This window comes from Eschscholzia californica, unplaced genomic scaffold (genome assembly GCF_041429995.1).
Source record: "Eschscholzia californica isolate CP2 unplaced genomic scaffold, dmEscCali1.0.p SCAF_5, whole genome shotgun sequence".
NCBI lineage: Eukaryota > Viridiplantae > Streptophyta > Magnoliopsida > Ranunculales > Papaveraceae > Eschscholzia > Eschscholzia californica.
This window is the reverse complement of record NW_028238472.1, coordinates 40423302-40443735: the sequence shown is the minus strand read 5'-3', so window position 1 is coordinate 40443735 and position 20434 is coordinate 40423302. Positions and strand designations below refer to the sequence as shown.

At 35.9% G+C, this 20434-nt stretch overlaps 2 protein-coding genes across 2 annotated transcripts; one reads left to right on the top strand and one right to left on the bottom strand.

Annotated features, from left to right (window-relative positions):
• Window positions 1–3930: 3930 nt before the first annotated feature.
• Window positions 3931–7212, top strand: LOC147539211 (ran-binding protein 1 homolog c-like). The gene is made up of 4 exons (XM_086641541.1): window positions 3931–4297; window positions 4426–4577; window positions 4695–4820; window positions 6620–7212. The coding sequence occupies exons 1-4, from the start codon at window positions 4137–4139 to the stop codon at window positions 6838–6840; spliced, it is 660 nt and encodes a 219-aa protein (XP_086497667.1). The 5' UTR covers window positions 3931–4136; the 3' UTR covers window positions 6841–7212.
• A 5065-nt stretch (window positions 7213–12277) lies between these two features.
• On the bottom strand, window positions 12278–14661 carry LOC147539210 (nuclease). The gene has a single exon (XM_086642277.1). It carries the CDS (start codon window positions 14113–14115, stop codon window positions 12547–12549), a length of 1569 nt encoding a protein of 522 aa, XP_086498403.1. The 5' UTR covers window positions 14116–14661; the 3' UTR covers window positions 12278–12546.
• Window positions 14662–20434: the final 5773 nt, after the last annotated feature.

Here is a 20434-nt window from a genome sequence, read left to right as displayed (position 1 = left end):
CCCCCAGGGCCAAAGGGCCTCACATAAAGCCTATAAAGACAGAGTTAAGGGGCTCCCATTTATTTGATCTCTCTAATAAAACTACCAAAGACAACAAATAGGCTACTTTAGCTTGATTAGTAGTAAACATGTTAGAGAGTTTGAATTGTAATTTTTTTTATTACATCAGTTGACACTTCTAAATTCTAACACCACCACAATCACTAAACCTCCTCTACCACTACACTTCCACTACCACTACCATTACTAAGCTTCAACGTCATAACCACCACCATTAAATTGTGTTTTTTAAAATACTTTAGTTGACACTTCTACCACCACTACTATTATTAAACTTCCACGTTGTACCGCCACTATCACCACGATTACTAAACCTCAACCACTGTACTACCATTATCACCATCATTACTAAACTTCACCACCACCATCAATACTAGACCTCCGCCACCACTAACCACCATCGAACAACAACCAACACTATCACCCCAAGCACCAAAAAAGAACGCCGAATTTTCTTTGGGCTATTTTCTCAGGAAATTATTTTCCAATATTTTTTTGTTTGAACAAAAAAGAAACTGAATAAGTTACTGACTCGTCGAGTTCCTCGCTGAACCACTTGATCGGGAGATCGACTAAGGACTGTCGAGGGTTATCTCCGAACCCAAACTGATTTTTGAGTAACTCAATCAGATCGTTCGATTCAGATTACAAGTTATGAACACACAAACATTTTTAAACCTCACATTATGTACAAGAAAAATGTAGAAAGTTTTGATAGACAATTTTTTTCTTGTGAAACGTGTGTAGACCACATTCTTGAAACTCGCTTCGGGCCTCCAAAATCTCAGGACCCTGGTTTTGAGGCAAAATCTCCTTCTAGCCAGCATAGAGCCATGTGAACCATTTTAAGCAAAATCAAATTTCTGATCTTCATTCAATACTCATGGATTTAAATAGATATTATTCAGAATTGTCACTGTTGTGATTCTTTGAGCAATAAATGAGAACATTTAAGGTTTTAAGCGATCAAGATGATGAGTTAGGTAAAATGAAACTCGTAACTGTGCAATCCAATCTGATTTTGTTAGAAGTAAATTAAGGCCGCGGCTTTGGGGAATAAAGAAAATTCTCCGGGGAATAAAGATTTTTCTTAAAACTAGTCAAATAAGATTGACTTTTTATGTTTCTTTTTATTGCTAAGGGGCTTCTAATTTTAGAAGATGCTATAAAAAAGGCTCCTCCATCTCATCACCTCTCTCTGCCACCTAACCTTCTCGCCACCTCATCATCATCTTCTCCGGGAAGGTCGTCGGCCGGCTAATTTTCCGCCCGGCGACCTTCAAACATAAAAAAAAAATATATTTTTTTCCTCTCTCCTCTTTCTCTCTCTAAATGTTTTTTTTTTTATCACTCTTCTCTCTCTCTCTCTAGATCTGGTGAACCAAATCTGGTTCACCAGATCTAGATGGTCTGTGAACAGACCTTGTTGAAGGTCTGTTCACAGACCATTAAAGGTATGCAAAAAGACCTTCAACAAGGTCGCCGGCCGGAAAAAAAAATTTTTGTTTGAAGGTCGCCCCGGAGAAGATGATGATGAGGTGGCGAGAAGGTTAGGTGGCAGAGAGAGGTGATGAGATAGAGGAGAACTTTAAAAAAAAATGTATTTTGTATTCCCCATAAAAATTTATTCCCCGGAGAATTTTAAAAAGAATCTGGATTTCTTCAAGAATTTATTCCCCGGAGAATTTTCTTTATTCCCCAAAGCCGCGGCCTAAATTAATAACCATTGAATCTGATAAAGTGGACGGGAGAAAAATCATCCGGAGACAGGATCACATGAATGAGTTGAGCGAGATAAATTAGTGATTGAAAGTAGAGAGAAAGGGCATTCAAATTCCATAAACACTCCATCAATTGTTTTAATATACCACCTTCATTTTAATTAGTGTTGTTTATCCTAGTCAGTCCACTCTAAATATTTGAGATTTATCGTAATCAATAAAGGAGCATTAATTTAGTCTGATTCATACTTGAGGAGTATTTCTATGGCACAGTGTGTTCGTTGATCACTTTACGCGTTTAAACGCTATTGGTATTAATGGTAAGTTATAGTCCATGGTTCTTGCTTAGTGATACCCAGATGTAACAACATAAAAAAATGAAATGATACATCATGAATTTCATATCAACAATGAAGATATAACAACATACTGTGGTTCATGAAACAAACATTTATAACTAATATTAATGTTCATTTTAATATTGAGAAATTTTTGATGTTTTGCAATTTAAGTTTACAATGTTAGAAAATATAAGCGGACAACCACCTGCTTCATAGTCAAATTGTATAAAATCACATATGAATAAATGTAGTAGTTTTCACAAAGTCAAGATGTACTATCTAATAAGATATTGACGAAAAAAAGTTTGGGGTCTACTATTAAAATTCAACAACTACCAGTATTGATCATTTTAGAAAAAAAAATTAGAGCTAGAAAATATGAGTCATGTTCTTTATGTAAAGTAAGACAACACTTGCAAGATTGAATGACCAAAAATCGATGTAATTTCACTTAAGAATCACGTTTAACAAATACAATTACAAAGAAGAAGATTTTAATCATTTCGACTAATCTATTTCAGTCGTTTCTAATCTACTTTTGTAAATTCCAAAGCAATCAGTAGGAATTAACAAATTTCAATTAGTAACATAAAAGCAAAAACAAAAATTAAATAACAAGTCTAATATCCTTAGACATTCTTATAAGGTACCATACAAACGATAGATAACCTCGTCTTTTTTAACTACGAATACGAACATGCAAATATATAATGGAACCTGAAAAAGTTACTGACCAAAAGGAGGAAACATTAATAATGTTAAAACTTACTATGTTAACCATATTCCACTCAAAATCAAACATTCAGAAGATCAAAAAATTTCTTTCTTGCAAATGGACGGGACCATAAATTTAATTCGAAAAAAAAGACAAAAACATTTGGAGGTTAAAACAAACGGACAAATTTCATGGAACAACTTAACTCGACTTTGACTTAACGGTCTTTCAACAAATAAATGAGAAAAAAACTCTCCAGTGATTTAGAGGACCACACAGGAATTTAACTGTAAATGAAGGAGCTAATCCGAAAACACAAAATAGACAGAGATACGTTGGAAAAGACAGGTATTTACAAATGGCCAGCGCTTTGGGGAAAGCTAAATAGTTTCCGGGGTGTAAAATTTTAAAGGGAATATGTAGAATTTTAGAGATTTTCCGGGGAAATAAATTTTAAGGGGAAATAACAAAAAAAACATTCCACCTCACCTCACTCTATCTCCACCTCACCTCACTCTATCTCCACCTCACCTCACTCTCTCTCCACCTCACCTCACTCTCTCTCCACCTCACCTATTTGTCTTCTCCGATATGGTCGCCGGCCGGAAAATTTTCCGGCCGGCGACCATGAAGAAAAAAAAAAAAAATTTCACTCTCTCTCTCTCTCTCTAGAAACTCCGGCGAAGGGGTTTCCCTTCGCCGGAGTTCCGGTTTGTTGAAGAACTTCTCTCTCTCTAGAAACTCCGGCGAAGGGGTTTCCCTTCGCCGGAGTTCCGGTCTGTACTGGTCTGTTCTTCAACAAACCGGAACTCCGGCGAAGGGAAACCCCTTCGCCGGAGTTTCTAGAGAGAGAGAGAAAGAGAGTGAATTTTTTTTTTTTAATGGTCGCCGGTCGGAAAATTTTCCGACCGGCGACCTAATCGGAGAAGATAGAGGTGAGGTGGAGAGAGAGTGAGGTGAGGTGGAGAGAGAGTGAGGTGAGGTGGAGAAGTATTTTGCTTTCCCCTAAATAAAATTGTCAAACAAAATTGACTAATTTTTGACCAAGTCTTCACACCCCGGAAACTATTTAGCTTTCCGTAAAGCGGTGGCCTTTACAAATTTAGCCATCTTGGTTAGTTTTCTACGTTTTATTTTCAGCGTCAGAATAACGCTACCAAAATAGTGAAAGATTTTTATTTCTTAATAAAACGGCGAAAAAATTAGTTAAAAACCCTAGCTCCATATTCTTCACCGCCACTCTTCTTCTCTACCAAAAATTCCTCCAAATTTTACTTTCTCTCTCTAGAATCTTCAGCCATGTCTAGCACTACTCCGGAACGCAAAGAAGAAGAAGAAGAAACCACAGAAACTCTAGCAGGTGAAGATGAAGATACTGGAGCTCAGATCGCTCCTATCGTTAAGCTTGAAGAAGTTGCTGTCACAACTGGTGAAGAAGAAGAAGATATTCTTCTAGATCTGTAAGTAACAAAAATAAACCCTAATTCTATAGGTTGGTTTTTTAGTTTTACACTTCGTTCTTGATTGTTTGATCTGTGATCGAGTTATTATTGAATTGATTGAGTTGATCGTGTGTGTTTGTTAATAGAAAAGCGAAGCTTTATCGATTTGATAAAGAAGGAAATCAATGGAAGGAAAGAGGTGCAGGAACTGTTAAGCTTCTTAAACATAAGAAAACTGGAAAAGTTCGTTTGGTTATGCGTCAATCCAAGACGCTCAAGATCTGCGCGAATCATTTAGGTTTGTCGAATTTCACTTTTTTTTCATTTTATCAGATTGATTTTTCTTTGTTTTATGTCTTAATTTGTGAATTAGGGTTTTCTTATTGTTGTTGTGGTATTCTTTATTTGATTTCAGTTCTTCCAACAACTTCAATCCAAGAACACGCTGGAAATGAAAAATCCTGTGTTTGGCATGCAACTGATTTCTCTGATGGAGAGCTAAAGGACGAAATGTTTTGCATTCGATTTCCATCAATTGAAAGTAAGTGACTGTCTCTTCTATTTTCTTCTTAGAGTTTAGTACTGTTGTTTGTTTTTTGTATTCCTTTACGGCAGTGTGTTATCTGAATTAAAACCCTAATTTCCTATGGATATAATTTTGTTTGTGGGTATAAAGATATCTTGTCTCACTTCACTCATTACTAGGAATTTGGCCCAAAAAATTATAACAGTAACTGTTTGGTCATATCAGACTCCTATATAGAAACTACCAGAACGTACGAAATATTTCAAAGCTATAGACTTTTAGAGCTCAACAAAGGCAATTTTATCCGATCATCGCATTAGATCTCTCTCTTTTTGCGTTATCTTAAATCTCATTAGCGAGTTATGTAAAAACTGGGACCGTGGGACGTTACGGACATAAATGTCTAAAACCCAAGTTTGCTATTTTTTGTTTTTCCGTATTCCTTTTACACCAACGTATTACCTGAATAAAAAAACCTAATTTCCTAAGGATGGAGTTTGGGGTTATATTTTTGTTTGTGGGTATAAGTATATCACTATATCTTGTCTCACTTCACTTATTAGTAGGAATTTGGCCCAAAAATTTGAAGAAGTAACTGTTTGGTAATCAGACTCAGATAGAAACTCAAACTACCAGAACATAGGAAATATTCCAAAGCTATAGAATTTTAGAGCTCAATGAAGGCAATTATAATTGATTATCGTATTAGATCTCTCTCTCGTTTTGCGTTTTCTTGAACGTCAGTAGTGGGTTATGTAAAAAATTGGACCTCACGGACATAAATGTCTAAAACCCAAGTTTGCTATCGTTGGTAATGTTCTTATAACTTGTTTGCATTATGGATATATAGTCTTCTTGCATTTGCATCTCAAAGCTAAATATTAGGTCTTCTGGACTGTTATTTTCAAATAGGGCATGACTTAAGATATTATAAATTTGCTTTGGTAAATGATTGTATTGGTGTTAGTCCCGCATTGGCTGTGGGAGGGGTAGTGGTCACTTTGTAAGTCTTTCAAATACATTATTGAGGGAAAGATCGATGGTGTTAGCCCCACATTGGTTGTGGAAGAGGGGGGCCTCTTGAGCTAGCATTTGGGGCGAGATAGGCCCATGACACCTTGGGGCCAATTAAGATCCGTGGACCACAACCACAGATTGGATAATTATATGATGGGTCAGCTTTTGTAGTTTAAAAAATGTGGAATACTTTGCAGTGGTATACTTCTTTAGACAATTGAGTGGTTTCTTGCTATCATTGCAAACTAATACAAATAGTGGTTTGCTTAATAACGGAAAAAGTACCGGAAACAATACAAGATTTAGTTACATGCTCACAATATTCGTAAACTTGTCATAATGTTATTTATGTTAAGCATAAGTAGTTTCTGGAGGTCATCCTGTTTCACTGATTGAGCTCCTAGGTTTTTTGATCTTATAACATCTTGATACACTTGTGTAGTAATTTATTCTTGACTCTGCCAAAATGCATTGCTTTTACTTTTCATTGCACATCTTTAATTTGTTGAAGTACGCGTATAGGCGGCCATTGTAGTTCAAGTTAACGAGTTTTAATTTCAAATCCGAGTCTTTAAATGACAACTCTTACCATGATGTTTTAAGAGTTAAACATGTCCAAGCTTTTATGTTTAATTGTTTTAATAAGGAGTTGATCACAAGAATTAGAAGTCTACTTTGAAAGGAGGGTGATAGAATAAGGGTGCCATACTTCCATTAGGGTTAATCAGATATTAAAAATGGTACTTGCGATTATGCTTTTTTTCCCCTTCCCTGACTCTCTTGTTTTGTGTTTCAAGACTGCAAGACCTTCAAGGAAAAAGTTGAAGAAGTTGCAGAATCCCAAGGGAAGAAATCCGAGGAGACCAGTGAAGGTGCAGCAGCAGCTGATCTTATAGAGAAGTTGAGCGTAAAAGAGAGTGATAAAGCAAAAGAAGATGAACCATCTGCATCAGAAACAGAGAAGAAAGAGGAAGTAGCATCTGCTTCAGCCGATGAGAAGGATAAAAAAGATGAATGAGTTTTTTTATCAAAATCATTTACGGAGTCTCGATTATCTACAAGTAACCCAAAATCCTTGAAATGAATTACAAATTGAACAGTGAGAAAATGGATTTGGGGTGAGTCAGTTGTTGGTTCATTAATAGTTGGCATTAAGGTTGGTTTTAGTGCCCATTTTGTTGGAAAGGAAGGATTCTGGGTTCTTTTTTTGTGTCAAGTATAGGTTTGAATTATAAGAGAGTGATATTTGTTTTCTGCTCTGTTGGTTTGAGAGTCACAATATGTGTAAGTGAAATTGATACAATATTCTGTTCTTGTTTCGGTTTTACTTAGGAGATATTGACCTTGACCCTTACTTTTATATCAATATTAGGTAGTTTCGTTTTTTTAACTTTTGATTTACACCCCCAATATTGTAATTGACGGCAAAGTCTCGTTAAATTGTGTTTGTGCTTGTGGCACGTGTGCAAGCGGACAAAAATACTCCCCTCCCCCTTTTTAGTTCTGCATTTCTTCGTTCCTCTTTATTTCCATTTACGAAACCCTAATTTTGAACAAATCCTCTCTTTTTTTCATAACTTTGGGAAATGGCACGTGGGTTGCAGGTTGTATACTTTCTCGCTCTATAAATCTACTTTGATCGGGTTCATCTCTTGGTAATAAGGATGGAGATTCCCTTTCCCATGCTGCTTTAGAAGCTCTGAATGTAATAACGATGGAGATTCGAAAAGAACAGTGGAAATGTTTGATTTAATTTTGTTCGTGAAGGATTTATGGATCTCGTCAACTATATAAGCTTATGTTTGTGTATGTACACTCTCCTAATCGTCGTGTTCGTGATGAGGATAAAATGATTGTGGTGGTGGTCATGGTGGTCGTGCGTGCACGATTAATATTAAGATGATGGTGGTGGTTTGTGAAGAGGAGAGTGGCCACAAAGGTAGTGGTGGTGGATGACGGTAGTTGGTGGAGAAGGAGGAATTGACCACGAAGAAAGAAGATGGTCTTGAGTCGTCAACTAAAATGTAATAAGGGCACTTTCATCCTAATTCATGTGTGCGATTGGTTGAAATCTAAAAAGGAATTAACGTTTTTTGTCCACATGGAGGTGTAAACAAAAGTTAAAAAAAAAAGCTGAGGTGTAGATCTTATATTGGCATAAAAACGAGGGTTAATGTCAAACGAAAATGCTAGAATCACAAAAGGTTCTAACAAAAGAAGTTGTCCAGCTGATGTGGCGGTTGTGATATTCATCTCTCAACTGCCTAGATTTAGTTAAAATTTTAAGTCACAACCGCCACATCAGCTGAACAACTTTTTTGTCAAAATCCTTTGTGATTCTAGCATTTCCGAATGTCAAAATCTCTCTTTTACTTAATATTTTCTATCCCACACCTAAAAGTGGATTACATGTAGGGCGCGGAAAAAAGTCGGAAAATCCGAAACCCGTCACGGGTACCCGAGTTTGTTAGAGTCCACGGGTACCAAAACCGAAGGCGGGTTTAGCCCGACCGACCCGGTGAAATAAACGGGACGGGTTCGGGTTTTGAAGTGCTACTTGGCATCCCGCCCGCTAATATTTACACGACATAACCCGCTTAATAATGTCATCTATTTATACAATAATACCTATGTACATTGTACGTATTTATATATATATGCATAACATATATGCATAATATATATATATATATATATATATATATATATATATATATATATATACTAGGTGTCCACCGCGTCCTACGGACGCGGTAGATCCCTTTTGGCTAACGCCCTCATGTATGAGCCAACCTAAATATGTAACCTTGCTATTCATCGATTGTGTTGACTATATTTTAGTGGTGCGTGTACACTGGGATCATGCATAACCTAGACGTGTATGTGTCGCGATACATACACGTCTAGGTTATGCATGATCCCAGTATACACGCACCACTAAAACATAGTCTAACACAATCGATGAATAGCAAGGTCACATATTTAGGTTGGCTCATACATGAGGGCGTTAGCCAAAAGGGATCTACCGCGTCCGTAGGACGCGGTGGACACCTAGTTGTTAAGGAAATATATAACCGGCATTAGGAATATAAAAAAGAATTAATTTAATTTAATTTTAAAAATTAGTACGAATGTTAATAAGAAAGGGTATTAAAGGCACTATTAACTTTGATATGAAATAGAAATCAGATAATTACAGCCATTCAAACTTCATGGATATTACAACAAACAGAAAGCAAAGAAGAGATAGGTATACATTTTTTTAGACTAATTGGAATTAAAGTTATCAGAGTACACTCAACTTTGATAAGAAAAGGATATGAGAAGCTAAAAAAAACTCAAGGACCAAGAAAAATATAAATTGATGATGAATTGTAATAATTTTGGAGAGACACATAGAGAGAGTGGGTACTTTGTAGTTATATATAGTGAGAGAGTAGGAGTAGTTATTTTCAGAAAGTGGTTATAGCAAATTATTTAATTTTTTCGATAAATTTTATAAAAGATTAGTGGGAGCAGAGAGAAATAAGTGGAGAGGGGAGAATTTAATGCATAGTTTCTTAACTGCTTATCTAAAAAAGTGGGTGGGAGATAATCTGTTCAGGTAGAGAATAAATGGAGAGAAAATGGGGGGAGGTGAGAGGTAGTTTATAACTCCTTATCTAATTAAGTGACACATGGATGGAAAGTTAAATAACTTATTTTCAAGCAATTTGAACCATTAGATCAAGAAACTACATATTATAATCCGACGGACAGGAATATCCGAGAGATAAATCGACGGTCCACCCAGAAAAACACCATTGTGTTTTATATAATAGATATATATATAACATATACATTAGTACATATAGGTATGATGGTGGACCGTGCATGTGATGGTTGTATGGTGATGGTGATCAATGTGACAAAATATGGTAGTAACCCGCCGGTCAAATGATGTAAAAATAAATTAAATGTACTTTGATAACTTTTAAATATTTTAAGTATATAATATTTATATAAATATACTCTTGTCCAACGTATCTTTTGACAAAGCATTGTTAAGAAAAACTTAATTAATCTTCAGATTCGATAGAAATTTTGGTACCATAGAAATAGTTTGGTCTGTTCGACTGAGATAGTCTGAAATCTTGGTGAAAGACCGATACTCGACCGCCTGATACCCGAGAAAGCAGAAAGGTTTGACGGACTTGGACGGATTTTGGACACGAGGATTTTTACTCAATTAAGCCCGAATGGACAGACAGTTTCACAACCTGACCGAACCGACCCGACCCGAGAAATTATATGAACCCGATCGGCCCTATCCGGACGGATGCCCACCCTAATTACATGTGTGTTTGGTAAATATCTGGGTTCACTAGGTTGCAACTTTGAGTTCCATAATTTTTTTTTAATGAAACTAGGCAATCGCCTTAATCTATTAGCTACTAGAGCAATAATTCATTGTGTTTGCATCAGTCGCCAATTGGCTTAAAATGTACCCAGGAGTATCATATATCTCCAAAGTTTGCTTCAAATCAACATTAAAGAATTTTTTTGCTAGTAGGTGTGCTACCATATTAGCTTCGCCAGAACAAAATCTGAATTCAATATTTCGAATGTTACCCACATTACCTTGAATCTCCATAATGATAGGTCTAATTTTCCAAGGAGTCCCCTCCGAATTCATCGTCCATAGAGCAAGCATCAATCACAGTCTTCGCCTCACCTTCAATTATACACTCGTACTCCGGGAGGTTTAATGCCAAATATGTCGCCAACCTTGCAGCTCGTGGTTCCGCTTCCATGGCTGAAGTCGCTGGCCAGGTTTGAACCATAGCCATTACAAACACCCCATCATTATTTCGACATATTGCTGTCCCACTGCCCGTCCATGAAGGAATGAAGCATCAAAGTTAACCTTCAGTTTGTCCTCCTGTGGTGCTGCCAGAACCGAGACTAAGGTGTCTGTTCAGCTACTTAAAGAGGTCGCAAGAATATACGATGTTCCCCTAAGGCCTCAACGCTCCTATCTTTCTTTTCGTCAGCGAGGACCGTCGATAGACTGCTCAGCACTCCTACCAAACTTCACGTCAGCAAGAATCATCGATAGATTACTATCTCCCGCAACCCTTGGAATTGGAAAAACTCAAATAACCACCACCGTTTCTCCCTCCTTTCTTTCCACCAACACCTCCAACTAGTGCCACAATTTTAATTTCTCCCTTTCACTCTCTAAGAGGGTCTCACATGAAATCCTAAAACCCTGGAGAAGGGTATTAGACTCCTCTCTACTACCACGTTTTACCACTACCACAATTTTCTCTCACCGCGAGGGGCTAGCTTGAAAACCTAAAACCCTTTATTGTGTTTCATCCGAAATCCTAATATCCTCGATGAGGGTTTTTAGTGAAGTTCGAGAGTCTCGTGGTCGCCCGACCACAAACTATGTTGTGGTCGATTGGCTCGCCTAAAATCATATTTCTTCGTCTTAGACCTCGAGGGGGTTCGGTGGTGGGAACCTTTTCCTCCCCACAAAACTGAGTTGATGGAGAAGGTGAAAGTTTTAGAGATTGAGAGTAAAGTTTTAGAGATTGAGGAAGAAGAAGATCTGAATTTACTTTTTAAGAGTTGTCGGGCGTATCGGTCTGCCAGCTACCCTTGCGGGCATGAAGGAAAGAAGATGTGGTTGGGATTTGGGGACAAAATGGAAAACGGAAAGGAATTTCTACTCAAAATTTTGTATTCCAACAGAAAAGAAACTCATACCACTACAACTCTTTGGAACTGCACCAATTTTAATTTTTTTTTTCTTTTTGTTAAAAGATTTTTAACCTAAATTTGATAGGGAGTACAATGGAAATACAGACAGTCACTACAATGACATTGATGTGATAAGCACAATAACTACTTAATTCGAACTCTTACAAAACAGATCTGAAACCCAACTAAACTATGACCTAAAATCCAACTCTTTGGGTTCAGATGGGCTGCTGAACTATATCTCTTTAGACAGAGTATAGAAAGATAAAATGGTAGCTTTATCGAATCTGAAAACAAATTAAAAAAAAGATTAGTCTCCCAAGAAATTCATGTTGGTTCTTTCTGGTCTTTTAATATCCTTTTTTTTGTTGAAAGGTCTTTTAATATCCTATGTGACTTTAATATTTCCTAAGCACTTTTCATGCTTACTTTGAAAATGGCCTGTTTCTTGGCTAGCAAGCCTTGTACTAACTTTCCCTCAAGAAGTGAAAAAAAAAAATCAAACTAGTTCACAACTGTCAACTACATATTAAGTAGGAGACCTTAGGGTTCAACTCAAAACCCCAAAACCAAAATTGTGACTCTCCAAGAAAATGATCTTAAAACCATTCTTCTTCTCAAATCAGAGAAGAAAACCACCAAATTACAAATAAATCATATTCAAATTCAAGTTTGAGAACACTAAAAGAATGAATGTAGTTTCCATCTTCACTAATTGTAATCATATTGTCATATATAATTTCGATAGTTTCGAACATAAATTGGTATCAAAATTGAGCTTTTAAACAAGTACACTAATACATGAAAAATCAAAACCTCATCTCTCTAAACTTCTTCATTATACATTAACCTATCTCTTCAATCTTCATTAACTTAACCCTAGATTCTTATTTATTTGTTTGTTGGATTAGGTAAGTAAATTTCTTGACACAATCTAATCAAACGAAGAATTACAAAAACTCTAACTTAAAAGAAATCAAACAAAACTAGTACCTGCTAATCCATGATGCAACAAATTATGAGCTATATTATCTCTAGCTTTCATCGAACTCATCGATCTCAAACTATTCTCAGGAACCATTTCATCATCATTCAATTCGAAATCCAATTCGGGATCCATTTCTTCATTCATAATCTCACAAATATTGTGTAAAACACAACAAGCTCCAAGAACAACAGGTAGATCTTGAAGTTTCATCTCTGTTCTTCTCTGTAAACAACCCCATCTTCTTTTCAATCTTGTAAATGAATCTTTAGCTACATTTTGAATTTCTAATATTTTCTCATTAAATGCATGTTGTGTCCAAGTTAGATTTGTTTGAGTATAAGGAACTAAAACCCAATCCATTAATGGATACCCTCTACTTCCAACTATCCAAACTCCATTTAATTCACCACCATTAGCTCTTTTATATAAAGCTGATTTCTCTAAAACTTGATCATCTGGCATTGAACCAGGCCAACCAATACAAACATCTGTAAAAACCCCTCTTTTATCAACTACCCCTTGTACTGTTATTGAATATGAAGTTTTCTGATTTCTTTCTGTGTGTTTCTTGTTGAAATAAGCCGAAACACTAATTTTCGGAGCGATTATAGGTATATGAGTAGTATACATTGATCCAATCACATTGGGTATTCTTGAAATTGATTCAAATTCTTCCCCAATTTTTCTAAGTTTTTCTTCATTAGGCCATTGAAGAAATTTAGGCATTAAAACAGTTTTAATAGCAGAACAAACTTCAAGAACAAGTTTATGACAAGTAGAAATACCTAATCCGAAACGTTTCGAAACCAATCGAAGTGGATCACCAGTTGCTAATCTCCATATACAAACAGCTACCCTTTGAGGAACTGGAATTGCATCTCTAAGCATTGTATTTTGTTTAGTAACAGCTAAATTCAGTTCTTGACAAATCATATCAAAAGTTGCCCTACTCATTCTAAATGATTTTCTAAATTCTGATTCAGGAAAATTAGGGCTATTACATTGATCCCACCAAGCTTTTGATCTATCTTTTACCCATAGTCTTCTTTGATGATTTGATACTACTGGTTTTGTTGTTGATTCATTTGTTGATTTAGGGTTTGATGCAATTTGGGTAGCAATTTTATTGACAGATAATCTAGATTGTTGAACTAAAAATCTATCAGATTCATCAATATCAGAGTAATATGTTTGAAGATCAGAGTAATAATCAAGCATAGTTTGTTTTTTCTTCTTATGATTTGATTCAAGAAATGAAGATTCTTGTTGAGAAATTTTATCTAATTCTTGTTGATCTGATTTTTCTTGTTCATCAAGTAATAAAAATGAAGTAAGTAACTCTTTCAATTTAACTTTTTTCTGTTTCTTCTTGTTTTCATTATTACTAACCTTGACCAACTCTTCTTCTTCTGATTCATCTTTTCTTTTCCTTTTGTTGTTCATATTCTCTTGTGGTGGTGGTGGTGAAGCTTCTTTCATGGTGTCTTGAAATAAACTGTACATGTAAGAATAATCTTCTTCAGTTGTGATTAATAAATCAGGAGAAGTAATTATCATGAAACAGATAGAAATGGAAAAAGGGTCGCTGGCTGTTTCTAGAGAGAGAGAGAAAGAGAGAGAAAATGTAAGACTTTTTGAGCTGGAATAGCTGACTTTTGGGTATTTTTAGATAGAGAAAATCTTGAAGACTTTGAAGGCTAAAATGAATACTAGTAGTACTGGATAAGATTCTGAACAATGGGAAAGTTGTAGATAGAGAGAGAAAGAGAAGACTGAGGAGGAGGAGGAGGAGTTGTAGAGAGAGAAAGAAGAAGGATGAATGTGCTCAAAATGTGAACAGAGATTGAGGTGTTTATATATACGGTAAGAGTGAGTGGGTGGGGGAAGATAGATATAGAGAGAGAGAAAGTCTAGAGAGAGAGAGAGGGTTCATTGGAAGGTGGGGAACTGTTGGGGAGAATGGGAAGGCGTGTCGGTGAGAAGGATTAACGCGGTGAGGGGCTGGCTCGTTTATAGATGTAACCGGAAGACACTACGAAAGGGCTCTTTTTATCTCTCTCTCTCTTTACCTCTTTAGAGTTTTAAAGATTCAAACATTCTCTAGTTGACACTTTGGTTTGCCTTTTGAGGTTTGTCTTATCATCTTACCATTTAATCTTACATGTGATTTAAAATTTGACCCAATATTATATGGTTTACCTCAATAAAAAATTAAAGGATTTTTGAGTGAGATGCCCAAAAAATGGAGGGTAAATAAGCATTACCCCGGCCAAAAAAAAAAAAATTAGAACCCAGTCTAAATTGTCAGGACAGCTCACAGTTTTCTGGTTTTTATTTTATTTATCCCTCTTTTACCCCTCCACGGGAAAGTTCTGTGTTTTCTGACAATCTGACGGACGACAGCGAAGCAATTAATTCCCCGTACATGACGTCATGTCAGAGAAACATTCAGATTTTCTGAAAATTTAAAAATGACGCCATTTTTTGACGAAATTTCAGCCAATTTTTTTGGATCCCTCCCATTATATTTTGTTTCAACTCCTTCTTTCTTCTTATTTATACATCCAAAAATCTTCTTCATCATTCTTATTTTGTTTTTCACATTTTATCTTCTTCATCTCTTTCAATCTCTAAAAACATAAATTTTCTTTTCTTTCTCTCTCTAAAAGTTTTATTTTCTTATTATTGGATGTTCATCATTCTTTTTTGTTTCACATTTTATTTTCTTCATCTCTTTCAATCTCTAAAAACATCAATTTTCTGTTCTTACTCTCTCTAAAAGTTTTATGTTCTCATTTTTGGGTGTTCATCATTCTTATTTTGTTTCACATTTTATCTTCTTCATCTCTTTCAATCTCTAAAAACATTAAAGTTTTCTGTCTTTCTCTCTCTAAAAGTTTTATGTTCTTATTTTTCTTCTTCATCACTCTTATTTGTTTCACATTTTATCTTCTTCATCTCTAAAAACATCAAAGTACATAACCAAATGTCCAGTGCACAGAACCATTTCCGGTACAGGAGAAAATTCCCAGTTCAAAAGTGTCCAGTACTAAACCAAATGGCCAGTACATAGAACAATTCCCGGTGCACAAGAAAATTCCCCAGTACAAAAATGTCTAGTACATAACCAAATGGCGAGTACACAGAACAATTCCCGGTACACAAGGAAATTCCCACTACAAAAATTTCTAGTACATAACCAAATGGCTTGTACACAGAACAATTCCCGGTACACAAAAAAATTCCCAGTACAAAAATGTGTAGTACATATCTAAAAAATGACCAGTACACTAAATAGTTCCCGGTACACAAGATTTCTTTATACAAATCAATGAAATACTAACAAAAATGAAGAAATTTGTTGAGATTGGAAAGAGATCAGAAATAAATCTGGAAAAAAAGAACGAAATTTGTTGAGATTGGAGAGAGAAATATGTGTGGGAGAAAATAAAAAAGAAATAAGAAATAAATCTGGAAAAAAGAACGAAAATGGCAAGTTGGTAAATTTTGTAATGGCAATTCTGTAAATTCGTGGAAAGTACAAGGTTTAATGTCAGGTGCGTCAGACTATTTCTCAAAAAAATTCGCATTTCCCGGGAATTTTTCGGTGGCAATTTTGTGAATTTATGGAAAGTACACAGTCTGATGGGAGGTGTGTCAGATTATTTGTCAGAAATTTTCGAGTTTCCCGGGAATTTTTCGATGGTCGTTTCGTAAATTTCAAAAAGAAGAAGGGTGTTTCGGAAATTCCACCCCTAGCCTGACTTTTTTGGACCTGTCCCTCATTCTTTATCTGCAGTGGGCCTGATACATATTGTTGGGCTGATTTTGGGCCTTTTGCCCAACCCCTCAAAATTAAATATATTATATGGTTTTGTTTCATGTGCCCTAACCCCACATATCCATTACTCTAGATCCCTTTGGGTTGTTTTATATTTTATACAGTGTCTCAAATTTGGGCATTAGGTTTATCTAAAATAAAATTTGGGCATTAGGTTTGTAAATTACCCAATATTGGTCACGATTAGGGGTGGGAATCGGGCGGGTTCGGACATAATATAGCCGGGCTCAGGCGAATCGAACACTACATTGCATAGCCCGCGACAAGTTGTCGGGCGGATCGGACCGGACAAAAGCAACCAATTCAGAACCCGTAGCCCGTCCGAGCCCGTCAGCCCGAGCGGGCTCCATCGGACTCGGGCCGGACGAGCTCATGATGGCATTTCCAGGATAAAATTTGGGCATGAGGTCTGTCTAAAAGTTTTAGTCTAATTAGGATTTTTTGGTTCATCTCTAAACCAATAAAGAATTTTGATAAAAGATAAAAGAGATATAGTTCGAAACGTGTTTTCTTCGTAGCAATGTGAATCTACAGGAAGTTCTCTTTTTTATCTAAATAATCATTTTAAACCTTTTATTTATGAGTTAATTCCTATTTGGCACCCTACTTTGTGACCAACTTCCTTTATGGCCCCGTATTTTCTGTAAATTCAAATTTGGCACCCTATTTTCATGTAAATGCCATAATTACCCCTCCCATTAATATATTTTTAAAATAATTTTAATTAGTAAATATCTCTCTCCACCTTACTTCCCTCTCCACCACACATATCTCTCCACCTCACCTCTTTCTTCTCCGACGAAGGTTGCCGGCTGAAAAAAATTAAAATAAAAAATTCACCCTTCTCTCTCTAAATATCCCGGCGAAGGGGGTTCCCCTTCGCCGGAAAAACCAGACCTTCAAGGTCTGGTTGGAACCAGATTTGGTTTCGAAATGAAACCATATCTCGATCTGGTTTAAACAACCAGATTCCGGTCTGGTTTGAAATCATACCAGAATCTGGTTTCATCAACCAGAACTCGGTCTGGTTTCACTTCGAAATCAGACCTTCAAGGTCTGGTTTTTCCGGCGAAGGGGAACCCCCTTCGCCAGAATATTTAGAGAGAGAGAGAGAGAAGGGAGGGAAAGAGGGAGAGAAGAAAGGAGAAAAGAATTTCCCGGTCGGCGACTTTCGTCGGAGAAGAAAGAGGTGAGGTGGAGAGACATATGTGGTGGAGAGAGAGATGAGGTGAAGAGACATGTGTGGTGGAGAGGGATGTGAGGTGGAAGTGAGGTGGAGAGCGATTTTTACCAATTAAATTTATTTTAAAAATATATTAATGGGAGGGGTAGTTTGTGGAATTTACATGAAAATAGGGGACTAAATTTGAATTTACAGAAAATAGGGGGCCATAAAGGAAGCTGGTCACAAAGTAGGGGGACAAATAGGAATTAACTCTTTATTTATATATACACACACTACCGACTCCTTAGAAATGGTGTAATTTGTCAACAGTTGGTAGCCCAAGTGGTTTCAAGGTGTTGACATAAACTCTAGAAAGCCCTGGAGGTCCCAGGTTCGAATCCTAGAGATATGGAATCTTTGGTTATTTGAATGGGATTATTAGGGTATAAATAATGTTGTTGGGCTTCAGTCCATTGTCTTGTTGGGCTATAGGCCCGGTCTTGTTAGTGTTTGCGTGGGCGGTTATCGAGCTTATCACACTATGATGTATCAAATGCCAAATATCACGACTTAACGTAGATCGTAGTCGTCTTCCAAAAAAAAATGGAGTAATTTTTCCCCCTTCCAAGAGCTATTCTCAAATCTAGTTTTTTATTCTTCCGCTCTCTCATTCCAATGGTTGGAAAAACATGTCCCATACAAACAATTTCTTTTTTACTTTAACAGTTTAAATATAGACCGTAAAATAAAGCATTCTTTTGAAGAACATATTCGAGCGTCTCAGTAGATTTTGTGCGATTTGAAAGGTTAATGTTGTAAGGTCTAGCTAGTGTTCGTCTATAGGTTATAGTTTTCTACGTTTTGAATTTAAGGTATATATTCCGAGTTTTTAATTTTGGTTATAGTTTATAGGTTTTTCGAGAAAAATATGTTTTACTATGACCAAATAAGTAATGTCAGGGGCGGCCCGTGACCAAAGCCACCAAAGCGGTCGCTTTGGGGCCCAAATAATCAAGGGCCTCATGTTTCCTATTTCATATATATCTTTCGAAAAACTAACTATACTTTAAACCAATTTCAAACATAACTTAATGCATAGCTTAGTGGTAAAGAGTTTAAATATTGGGTAAAAGGTCAAGGGTTCGATTCCTACCCTTTGCATTGTTTAAATTTTATTTAATTTTCAGGACATTGGGTCGGAGGCCCAATTTCATGTTTTTTGTTAAAAAGACAAGTTATCTTTTTGTCCTTTTAGGCCCCATATATAGTTTGGAAATAGTCTTGAAGGACAATTCTAAAAGCACTCCCATTTCTAATACCGAAATTGCCCTTACAATCTTAGCTTGCGAAGCTTTGCAAACTGGTTTGCAATCTAGTTTACAGAGCTTTGCAAACTGGTTTGCACTGCTTTGCAATCTGGTTTGCAGAGCTTTGCAATCTGGTTTGCAGAGCTTTGCAATCTTGTTTGCATTGCTTTGCAATCTGGTTTGCCTTGCAATGACTTTGCACACACTTTGAAATCTGGTTTGCAGAGCTTTGCAAACTAGTTTGTAATTTGATTTGTCTTGCAAAGCTTTGCAATTTGGTTTGCAGAGCTTTGCAAATTGGTTTGGAATCTGGTTTGCAATAAGGTCAATTTTGTCTTTTCCTTATATTAGATTATTTACAAAAATGTCATAGGGAGTTGAAGCCTATACAAAGTTGATAAATCATTTTTAACCAAAACTCAAATTTTTTAGGGAGTTTTGGCCAAATTTCCCTTTAATTTTTTCTAATATCCATTGTATGGGCCCCCATTTTTTATTGAGTCCATGGGTATATACACCAAAATAAAGTTCAAAAAAGGTTTATGATCCAATCTTCCCAAAATATGAATATTTAGTCCTTTTACATTATGGACATAAAAACCCTCACTTTCTGAACACAGTACCGTCAATGTCCCACACTCAAATTTCGAGCGTTTTGGAAAGATAGATTTGGGCGTGATTTGGGGGATTTATTAGCAAAAAATGGATTGAAACAAATCATTATTTCTCTCTCCTCTAAACAGATTTGAAAATCAAATTTTCTCTTTCCTATTATCCGAATCAATCAGAAACCAAAATCCTAACCAAAACAAAACGCCATCACCAAGGATATTTCCAAATCAATTTCTCTCTCTTCTTTACAGATTTGGAAATCAAATCAATTTTCTCTATCTTACTATGTAAATTTTTTTTTTATTCAAATCAATTTTCTCTCACTTAACTTTCAGATTTGGAAAGAGTATATTTTCTCGGATCAATTTAGCTTGATTTGGGGGATAATATACAAAACATATATTATCACTTTCTCTCACTTAACTTTCAGATTTGGAAATAGTATATTTTTTTGGGAACATTAAAGCAGCATTTGTTTTCGTTTTTACTCATACAAATACACATCAAATACAAATTATGAAACAAATACGTAAATTATGTGTTATTTAAGATGAAAAAAACCAACATTTGTCATGTATACAACATAATTTATCAAATGTATGTGGGTCTTGTTCAATAAATTACATATAATTTCTTTTACATTACACATCGTTTACATTCTATTACCAAAAAAACGTACAATATCTTTTCTGGTTCAAAAAAAGTGCTTATCCATGTACTCTCCATTTGTAGTCTTGAGCAGGACAAACAACAGTTACACTATATTGTCGAAGAACATATCCAAATGCTTTTGCACCACCAGGAAACAACTGACCAACTTCAGTAAATATTTTATCCGAGCCATCAGGTTTTAGTTTCGTTGACTTACTTTGATTTGATGATTCTGTTTCGAATTTCATCTGTTATATCAAATCTAAACACATAAATAAACATACATTAATAAAAATCATA

What these genes read in the sequence shown, in the direction of transcription:
- LOC147539211 (XM_086641541.1), top strand. Translation starts at nt 4,137, where the DNA reads ATGTCTAGCACTACTCCGGAACGCAAAGAAGAAGAAGAAGAAACCACA. An exon ending in GATCTGCGCGAATCATTTAG is followed by an intron (nt 4,578 to 4,694) that starts GTTTGTCGAATT and finishes ATTTGATTTCAG; the next exon opens with TTCTTCCAACAACTTCAATC. An exon ending in TCGATTTCCATCAATTGAAA is followed by an intron (nt 4,821 to 6,619) that starts GTAAGTGACTGT and finishes TTGTGTTTCAAG; the next exon opens with ACTGCAAGACCTTCAAGGAA.
- LOC147539210 (XM_086642277.1), bottom strand. Translation starts at nt 14,115, where the DNA reads ATGATAATTACTTCTCCTGATTTATTAATCACAACTGAAGAAGATTAT.